The sequence below is a fragment of the Lichenostomus cassidix genome, chromosome 2, assembly GCF_008360975.1.
Source record: "Lichenostomus cassidix isolate B80296 chromosome 2, HeHo_3.0, whole genome shotgun sequence".
NCBI classification, from domain to species: domain Eukaryota; kingdom Metazoa; phylum Chordata; class Aves; order Passeriformes; family Meliphagidae; genus Lichenostomus; species Lichenostomus cassidix.
Window position 1 is genome coordinate 43,380,294 of NC_139482.1, and position 10,104 is coordinate 43,390,397.

General features: G+C 38.0%; 1 protein-coding gene across 1 annotated transcript; it reads left to right on the plus strand.

Annotated features, from left to right (window-relative positions):
• The first annotated feature begins 29 nt into the window (after positions 1-29).
• On the plus strand, positions 30-7,093 carry UBA5 (ubiquitin like modifier activating enzyme 5). Its single transcript, XM_085051273.1, has 12 exons — positions 30-236; positions 1,221-1,266; positions 1,360-1,449; positions 2,210-2,319; positions 2,730-2,816; positions 3,467-3,551; positions 4,394-4,498; positions 4,662-4,789; positions 5,240-5,375; positions 5,840-5,915; positions 6,686-6,792; positions 6,894-7,093. Exons 1-12 carry the CDS (start codon positions 91-93, stop codon positions 6,975-6,977), a joined length of 1,200 nt encoding a protein of 399 aa, XP_084907399.1. The 5' UTR covers positions 30-90; the 3' UTR covers positions 6,978-7,093.
• The last annotated feature ends 3,011 nt before the right edge of the window (positions 7,094-10,104 follow it).

The window sequence follows — 10,104 nt, forward strand, 5'->3', positions numbered from 1 at the left end:
GGCCCGGGAAGGGAAGGCCCCGCCCCGCCCCGGCCCGGCCCGCCCCGGCGCTTCCCGGAAGCTCTCCGGGCCGGCAGACGTGTCGCTGCCATGGCGGATCCCGGGCGGCTGGAGCGGCTGGAGCGGCGGGTGCGGGAGCTGGAGGAGGAGCTGGCCCGGGAGAAGCGCGGGCGGGGAGCGGCGCGGGCCCGCATCGCCACCATGAGCCCCGAGGTGACCGACTCGAACCCCTACAGGTGCGCCCAGGGGCCGCACGGCTGCCCGGGTCCGGCGGGATGGAGAGGGCCGCGGGTCGGAGCGGTGGGTGTGGTGAAGGGGAGAGGCACGGGCAGGTGCAGGGGCTGGCAGGATGGCGCTGGCTGTGCTCGGGAGGTGTCGGCAGTGCAGCTGGATGCAGGTGCTCTGTGCGCAGCATCTCTTCCATGCTCTCGGATTCCCCACCCGGCTGGGCTGGCAGGGGTGGATGTCAGGGTTATTTTGTATTGTCTTGCTTTGCAATACAGGCGGGGAGAGAGACAGAGGAAGCCTTGAGGGTTTTTCGGCTACGTTGCTAAGAAATCGGACAGATGTTAGTATTACATGAGGTCTTATTCCTCCAAACTGCCCATTTTACAGTTTGGTTTATAGAATTCTTGAGCATTAGAGATACCCTTTCCATTCTAGAAATCTGGGGTTTTTTTGTTGGTTTGGATTTGGCTTTATTTTTCCTTAATGCAAGTTGATACTTCTACTTTTCTGAAAAAATGCAATACAGGAATAAAATGTCACTTTGAAATCCTTTCAGTTATCCTCAGAACCTGATAGTCTCTATTTTTTTTTAATGTTATGTTAGTCTAATCAAATCCATCAGAAAACAGTGCAAGTCTTCATTAGTTTGCTGCCATATGGTTCATTCCCGAACAAAAGTGTCACCTTTCATTCTGTAAATCAAGGATTCATTTACAAAAATAGCTGTGCCCTCCTGATTTCATCAATATTACTGATACCAACAGATTAAATACATGAGTTTCTTCAGGGTTAGGGCTCTGGAGGAAATAGGAAAACATCTCCTCTGTCACTCAGACTGTACCTAGCTGGCAGTCGCAACTACAGTGGAAACTGTAAGTTCGTGGTGAGATTATTTCTAAAGCACAAATGATTCTAAATACCTGAAAAGCAAAATTGCTGTTAGAAACATTAAAAACATTTTCTGTGTAACATTACATCTTTTTTCTTCGTAGTCGCTTGATGGCGTTAAAAAGAATGGGAATTGTCAAAGACTATGAGGTAGGATTCTACCTGTAATGAAAGATTGCTTGCATTTTTTCCCTGTGAGGACCACTTTTGATATACTGATGTGTGTTTTATTTCTGTCTACAGAAAATCCGTACCTTTACAGTTGCAGTAGTAGGTGTTGGTGGTGTTGGCAGTGTGACTGCTGAAATGTTGACAAGGTGTGGCATTGGTAAGGTAATGAGAGCTTCTTTTTCCTTCTACTTCTTTGCAGTAGATGGACCAGTCCTCTTTGTAAGGAGTTTGGTTTGATTTGACTCCATTGATTTTGCCCAAATAAAAAAATGTTGCAAAGAAAGCACTCAAGAACAGCACTTGTGTAAACATTGCATGGGAAGAGTTTGTAATTCTATTATGCTGGTAAAATTTATTTATTTAGTACTTAATCCTGTATCACATGGTTGATTCTTGTTTGGATGCTCGTCACTTCCATATTCTTATATGAACCCCTCTATCTAATCTTCATGCTGGATTATTGCAAAAGGAAAATAAAATAAAGGAGGGGGTATTTCACATAAAAGATAATGTCTTCCAAGAACCAAGTTTATATTCATGATATTGAAATGTAGTAGGTGACAAACAGGTATCTTTATCACAAACATTAAGTTTGTCATGTGGCAGCAAGTAGGAATGTGATAACAGAGGTGATAGTGTTCATGTAGATTAATCTGTTGAATATTCTTAGTTTAGATCAAATAAAGAGATAGCTTTTTATTAGGAGTAATATTAACTTAACAAATTGGTTCAGTTTTTCATGTACTTACAAATGACCTTTTGTATGTGAGCTGTATGGGCCTGTGGGGAAGTGAGTTTGGTTATGGGTTTTTTATGTTTGCTTTTGGTTGTAGCATTAGTTTTGTTGCAAAATGCCTTGCTGTAGAGTTCTGTTTGCAGAGCCATTGGAGATTCACACGTGTTAAAACAATCTTTATTGTAGCTGCTTCTGTTTGATTATGACAAAGTGGAACTGGCAAACATGAACAGACTCTTCTTCCAACCTCACCAAGCTGGACTAAGTAAAGTGCAAGCAGCAGAACATACTTTGAGGTATAACTTAGAGAAGTGGGTATCAAAATGTATTTAGCCAGGATTCTGCTCCAGAAAACCAATGTTTCACTCTTAATCATTTGCAAAGGAGCGTGATCTGATTTGCAACTTTGAGTATAAAATATTTGTGGGGTTGATTGAGACTTTGTAGGCATTTTTGTACTGGCCTAAACCTTAGTGTGAGTCTACTTTTTAAGTATAGCAAGTTTTGCTCCGAAGTTTGGTATAAACCATGCCACTTCAATATGTTGTGGGGTTTTTTCCGTGTCTAATCTGAATTTTTGACAAATATGGGTATATTCTAGAGTTCAGACTGGAAATTTAAGACTGTAGTAACAGTTGTGAAGTTAGGAAGCAGAATGTATATGATCATTGTCCTTACTACTGACTTCTCTTCTTTCCTTCATAAGGGATATTAATCCTGATGTTCAGTTTGAAGTACATAACTACAACATCACAACGCTGGACAACTTTGAACACTTCATGGATAGAATAAGGTAAAATCTCCCAACAAAGCATATTGCTAAATTATGCTGATGTGTGGTTCTGTACAGCCTCATGTTTTTCTTGTTGGGTTTTTTTTTCAGTATAATAACTTTCAGTTGAAAACCTCTGGCAAATACATGAAGAGATTCCTGCCTAGATGTTTTCTCTAGAGTTGGCATCTATTTCTCCTGTTACATAGTTATATTTTGTATGAGGGCATCTTTAGACTTCCAACCAAAACTGTAGGTTTTACAGGCTTTTTCAATTATAGAAACGAGATCAGATCATATCTTGAGTGCTCTGTAGTAGTTTCAGGTATGTTTTATAGAAAGAAAAAATAGTTGTTAGTGGATCTCACAGAGAAGATTTGAAATAACTTTTACCATTTGTAGTTCTGTTGTACAAAGATGCTGTTCTCCAGTGCTTTGTACTGTGAGTGTATTCTGTATAAAAGTGAGTCTAAAATGTGCACATATTTAAATCTCAGCTTTAGCATGCTGTTGTTCTACTGCAGATCTAATATGCTGGTTGTGTCCTGTACTGCATTTACACAAGTTTTGTTAGAAATTCACTTCCCACAGGCTCTAAAGCAGGTGTTGGTTGCCTTGTTGGTGTTTTGTTCTGCCAGCAGTTTCATGCAGAGTTCTGATGCTTGTTTCAGTAACGGTGCCCTGGAGGAAGGGAAGCCTGTGGATTTGGTTCTGAGCTGTGTGGACAACTTTGAAGCTCGCATGGCAATTAACACGGTAAGGCCATCAAAGGCATGAGCTTGTGGAAGTCTATTTTATCCTATAAATAATGTTAGGAATTGTGGGGACAGTAGAAAAGACAGGAATTTAAAAAGAATCTCCTAATAAATGGTCTCTTGGCTTGAGGAATCTGAGCTTTTACTTAGTTCTTATAAACCCATTTTATTCGTATAAATATAGCTGTAGACTTTTAAGTTACTAGCAGCTGATGGTTAGTAAAAGATTAAAGTATCATAAGCTCTCTCTGTCTTTGCAAATTACTCTGTTTACACAAAGGTATTTTCAAAGGCTGGCATGGTAAATCTTACAAACTTTACAAACAGACTTTCTATAATTGTGTGTTTTATATGAGTTTTTGTATACTGAAAATGCTGTGCACCTAATCAAACTGGTTTTCTTTATCGTAGCAGCCAATGTAGGATATATGCCAAATGTATGTTTTCTGTTATCCTTTAGCTGACTTGATTCATAAATTGGAGGCAGGAGAGGTACACAGATACACTGTATCCAAGCCTCTGAAAGTAGTTTGTGGAATTATATTCTGTAGTGTGCTGTAACTGGATCACTTATGTCTGTATTTGTTAAAAAATCTCAGGTCATTAGGAAAGCACAAAGAGCTGGCTTTATGAGGGCAACTTTAATTTGCTGTTTGATTTGTCCTTTGACTCTGATAAATAATTTCTATTCTATCTCTCGTGTCCCTTTTTCTGATCATAGCCTTTTTGTCTTAAAGGAGGGAGATAAACATGTTTCATCACTCCCAATTTATCATATTATTAGGGTTTCTTTTTATTACGCTTCTGCAGCACTGACATATGTGTGTGTTTTTGTGTTCCTAGGCCTGCAATGAACTTGGACAGATCTGGATGGAGTCTGGAGTGAGTGAAAATGCAGTGTCAGGACACATACAGCTGATCATACCTGGTGAATCCGCTTGTTTTGCGGTACGCAGTGCTCTGCTGAACTGCTCACTTGCCTTTTAAAGTGGGGCTGGGAATGTGAAGATTAGCTGGCTAGTGAGTGAGATCCTGGCAGCTTAAAATTTTGTGTGACCTGTGGGATTTCTTGAATGCTTTTTTACAGCTTAATTTCTTTATTGCCCCTCAGTGTGCTCCTCCACTTGTAGTAGCTGCAAATATTGATGAGAAGACGTTGAAACGAGAAGGAGTTTGTGCAGCCAGTCTTCCTACAACCATGGGTGTTGTGGCAGGAATGCTTGTACAAAATGTTCTCAAGTAAGTGACTGAGTTACTGCTATTTGATGTACAGCACAACATGAGAGAGAAAAACCTGAAGAAACATTTTGTTATGACAGGTCTACAAACGTTTTATGTGTTTGTGGCCCATTTCCTAATGGCATTGACAACATTGAACGGGCTGAAATGCACACTGCTTGAATTTTAAATAGAACTTTTCAGGGGTAAGAAACAGTCTCAGTATTTTCCAAAGAACTTATTTTGACTTATTCTCACACACCACAAGAGGATGGGATTCTGTATTGATCCACTTAGGCTGTTGTCAGCTGACTATAGCATAACTGGATTTAAGGCAATTACACTAACTCTACAACTGCACTGGTGTGAAAGTATATTCTAAAAGTTCTTTGAGGAAAAATTATTCCTTGGGCAACTGAAATGTTAGGTTTGCACCTGTATTACAAGCTTCTTCTTTCTCTGTGTTTCTAGATACCTGTTAAATTTTGGTACTGTGAGTTATTATCTTGGCTACAATGCAATGCAGGATTTCTTCCCAACTATGTCTATGAAGCCAAATCCCCAATGTAGTGACCACAATTGCAGAAAACAGCAAGAAAACTACAAGGTAAAAATTGTTTGGGTTTGTAGGTTTGTTTGAGGCCTTTTTTTCCCCTTCCTTAAAATCTTAAGGACAAAGCAAGTTAAAAATCTCTAGTAAGAGAAAATGTTCATTGCTACTCCAATTTACAGCACCCTTGTTTTCACATGGTTGCACATGTGTCTAAATAAACAGTACTTACAGTTAACTTAAAGGGTAGGAAGAATGGCTTGCATTCAGTTAAAGAATATTTTCTTCTACATAATTGCTCAACCTTTCTGGCAGTTATATGTTTCTGAGTGTTAATGGGTTTGGTGGTTTTTTACCTTGCAGGTATTCTGCCTTTTTGCTCCTAAGAGGTCGCCATTTAGCACTTATCTTAAATATTGAAAAGAATGTGAATATTAGGCTTGATCTTCTTTACTGTTGCTGGAAATTGGAATGTTAAATTTTGGTACTGTAGAGTTAATTTTTTTGTGTTTTTCCTGCAGAAAAAAGAAGCTGCAAGACCAAAAGAAGAAGTAATTGAAAAGGAAGAAGAAATAGTACATGAAGACAATGACTGGGGTAAGTAATCAACTGGAGGCTAAATGATGTTCCCAGCACTGAGATTCAATTTGGGTGAAGGCAGTTTAGGGTACATATAATGCTTATAGATACTGTTTTTTGTCAGTTACACTGTAATTACTGTTGGCTTTTCACAGGTTTTGAAAGTAATTTTACCACAACTTGATGATGTGTTTTTAGTGCAATGTGCAGGCTTTAGGCTCAAAATGTAACTGCTGCTTGAGTAAAGAACTTTCTCAGAAGATGCTTGGAAGATGAGATAGATGTGAGAAAATGTATTAACTGCATATTCTTTCTAAATATACTAAAGACCATTTGTCATTTCCATAACCACTGTGCTGAGGCATCCCATGAATTTTTACATTCCTCTGAGGGTTTCAAATTAGAAGGAACTGTCTTAAGGAATGGTAAATGTGTTTTATGTAACCATTTCAAGAATGGTGATACACGTTTATTACATGATAAAGAAAATAATCTTATCTAACAATTGAGAGAACTATCCTCCTGATAAGATTTAAATGGGAAGAACAAGGAAGAGGTGACATTCTTGTCCATAAGTTGCCTACGTAGAACCATTTAATGTATTTTAAAGGGAAAATATTTTGTACTGATAATGGGATGAAGTTGTTGAAATCAAAGGTCGTTCTGCTTTAAATTTTATTCTGTTTTGGAAAAGTAGCTGCAGGTTTCCTCTCACTGAGATAACTTGGTGATTAAAGAACTTTTTCTTCTAACTTTTAATGGAGTTCTTGTTTCCTTCTAATGCAAAGGCATCGAATTAGTATCAGAAATTTCAGAAGATGAGCTGAAGGCTGCATCTGGCCCAGTGCCTGAGCTTCCTGAGGGAATTACTGTAGCATATACTATTCCAGACAAGGTAATGTCTTTATTCTTTATGAATTTTTGAAATACACAAAAATTGTGAGGCTTTTTTTGTTTGCTTATTTTGCTGACAATTTTTTTTCCTGTTCCTACTAGGAAGAGAATTTGGTAACTGAGGAGACAGTAGCAGAGTCTGAAGAAAGCCTAGAAGAACTCATGGCCAAAATGAGAAACATGTAGCAAAACAAAGATTAAGTAAAACTTTGATGAGTTTGGATTGACATTGGATTTTAAGAAGACCAGAATTTTTACTTTTTTTTCTTTTTTTACCTTCATTAAAGCTTACCTTTACTTTTCTGGTGGAACAGAACTGTTACAGAAACAGGAAGGACACAGACTTATATTGTTTATATTCTGTTTTTTCACCACATCTTTAACATACAGGGCTGTGCTACTGCAAATTTTAGTTTCTCAGCATTGCTAGTGTCCAGATATTCAGTGGAAAATAAAAGGATGTGGATAAACTAAAAAAGCTGGCACAGTACATTATATGCCCTATCATGTGATGAGAATAGCACACAGAACAGGACAAAGGAAAGATGAAAGCTGCTGGGGTGGACTGAGTAGGTGAAGGGCAGATGATAATTCCTCTCTCATGTTGCTGCTGCTGATTTTCCAGGCACTTGTACTTGGTTGTTGTTCACTGGTCTAAATTCTTGGCATGGATAGTGCTGTGGCTACTTTTCCTGAATAATCAGAAACATCTAAGCCTTTTCATCTGCCTTAAATATCTCTGGGATGGAATTTTCTTTATAGGTGTCTTACTACTGCTTGTCCTTCAACAGCTGCCTATGTTTTGTATGTGATAATGTTTTGAGGATTTGGTAATGAGGTGAAGTCTTTTGTTGGTCTTACATTAGCAGACTGGATATCAACATGCCACTATTTTGCCTGGCAAATGCTTTTCATGACAAAATTATGAGCAACATTGGAAAGAACCGGAGATTTTGTCTACCTTTTCAAAAGTCTAAATATTATATTTTTGTTGTTTACTGAAAGTTTAGCTATCGTTCAGATCACTCCCCATCACATGGGTTATATTAAGGAATATAAATCTGAGTTTGCATAGAAAGTCTTCTAGAATTAGATGCTTTTAGTTTTTAATTTTGCAAATATCTTCATTGGAGTAGCTCACCTGTTGTATTTGTCTTGTAAATGACATGAGTACAGTCATATTTAAACTGCCATGTGTTAAACTGACCTGTGAATATATGCGTCCTGGAGTGCCAGAACCCTGCAGAGCTGGAAGGATCAGTTTAAAATATTTTAACTACGGTGGGAGTCTAATCTAGAACTTGAAAAATATTTCAGCTTGGCTTACAAACAGGTAGATTTCAGCCTTGGCAGTATAATACAAATATTTCCAAGTTGGGCTCTTCAAAAAACGTCTCCACAGCATGATGCAGCCAACAGAGAGCCAGCAAGTAATGGTAGTAGTGGTATCCCACTGATGTGTAAAGAGAGAGCAATATCATGGTGGTGCTTCTGTTTCTTTGGGCAGCTGAATGAATACCTCTTAGTTATACTAAGAATTAGTTTTATAAAGTTTCATTTCTAAGCAACAGTTACAAACTTCAAAATCAGTTTCCTCCACAGCTGACCTCAGATTATATTAAACACATAAAAATCATCTCAGAAGGCAGTGAGGGAGATTTTGGGTGGGTTTTGAGTATGGGGCATTATACTGTAAAATCGAAGTGGCTTTTTTGGATTGAGTTGTTTTAGAGAAACCAGGTTTTAGAAATGAACTGTAAAGAAGGATAGGAAATAGAATAATGAGACCATTAAAAAGGTAGATACTTGAAATTATGTCACTAAGTCTACGTTAGCTTGACCTCTATGTTAGCTTGACCCAGTGTCAGTTTATGTGTTATTTACATTTCTCTGTGACTTTCACCTTTTTGTTGGGAACAATAAAAGTGAGGTTCACAGCTGGCTCTGGAGACCGTGAGGCAAATGGCTGATTAATTTTTACAACAGCTCAGTTCATCCTTACTCTTAACTATTTGGCTGACATGGCTGCCATTACAGGATTGACAGCTGTACAAGAGGCAACTTCAAGTATGTTTCTATGAGGGAATTAATACGCTTTTGTATGCCCACTTAGAGAGTACACAAAACGGTTCTTGTGTTACTTTCAGACTTTCAACTTGTATATACAAGAAAAATTTAAAATTATCAGAAAATAAATTAAGATGATTGTATGTGTCAATGGTTAAAATTATTTAAAAATAAACAGCATCAAAAAAAAGCACCCTTAAGGCTTTTTTTTTTAATTAAAAAGACATTTACATGCATAATGTACTCCAACTGTAAAACATAACAGAAAATTTATTGCTTCCTTGGTCATGAGCACATTGCCACGGGTAAGTCCAGTCCAGATTTGTTAATTTGAAAATATTAAAAAAGAAGTATTTGGTTTTTACAGTGTCTAATGACTTTTTTTAAGATGTTGATATTCAGACAGTGTAATTAAATCTCCATTTAAACTGGTGACCCTCTGCTTTGAGGTACAGTTCTCCTACCCAGTAGTGTTGTCTGGCATAAACCATATGTACAAATTACTCTTTCTTGCTGTCCATGGGGTACAACTACATGGAAGTTGTCTCATAAACTTTCTTTGGGTTCACAGGGTAGGCACTTGGATTCCTCACCCTCTTTGCTAAAGGACAATGGATGGCTGGGATCTGCTATTTTTTAGGGACCAATTTTTTATTTTTTTCTTATTCCAAAATCAACCTGCAACCTGTAAGTTGGAGAGAGGTTGCTCAATGGAAGAATAGTAACGATTCAGTAACACTGAGGATCTAAAAAGTAGCTTCTTTTTAAGCTAGCAACAATAAGGAAAATTATTTAGGAGAGGAAAATGTATCACTGTACATGTTAAAATCAGAACAAAGGTGACAAGCTAGACTAGACATCTGATCATTAAAGGAGAAAATTACCAGCTTGAAGAACATCAGGCAACATAAACAAACATAAGCTGAGTAGGCTGATGTTTTGGGGGGGTAGTTTGGGGTTATTTTGGTTTGGAGTTTTTTGTGTGTGTATTTGTTTGTTTTTACTTTTGCCCTTTTTAGCTGGTGACAATCCTGCCAAGAATTTTCCAATTTTCAAAACCTTTCAATGTGGCTGTAATAGAGTAGTAAAACCACTTGCTTTGTTTACAAACCCATTTTCTGAGTAAGAGGAAAATATCCAGAGAGCTATTACAAAGTGTCAGCTCTTAGTGCTGTATCATAACACCTTCAAGAGCTATTTTTGGGGTTTTTTTTCAACTAAACCTTAATCTTAAAAATCAAATTTG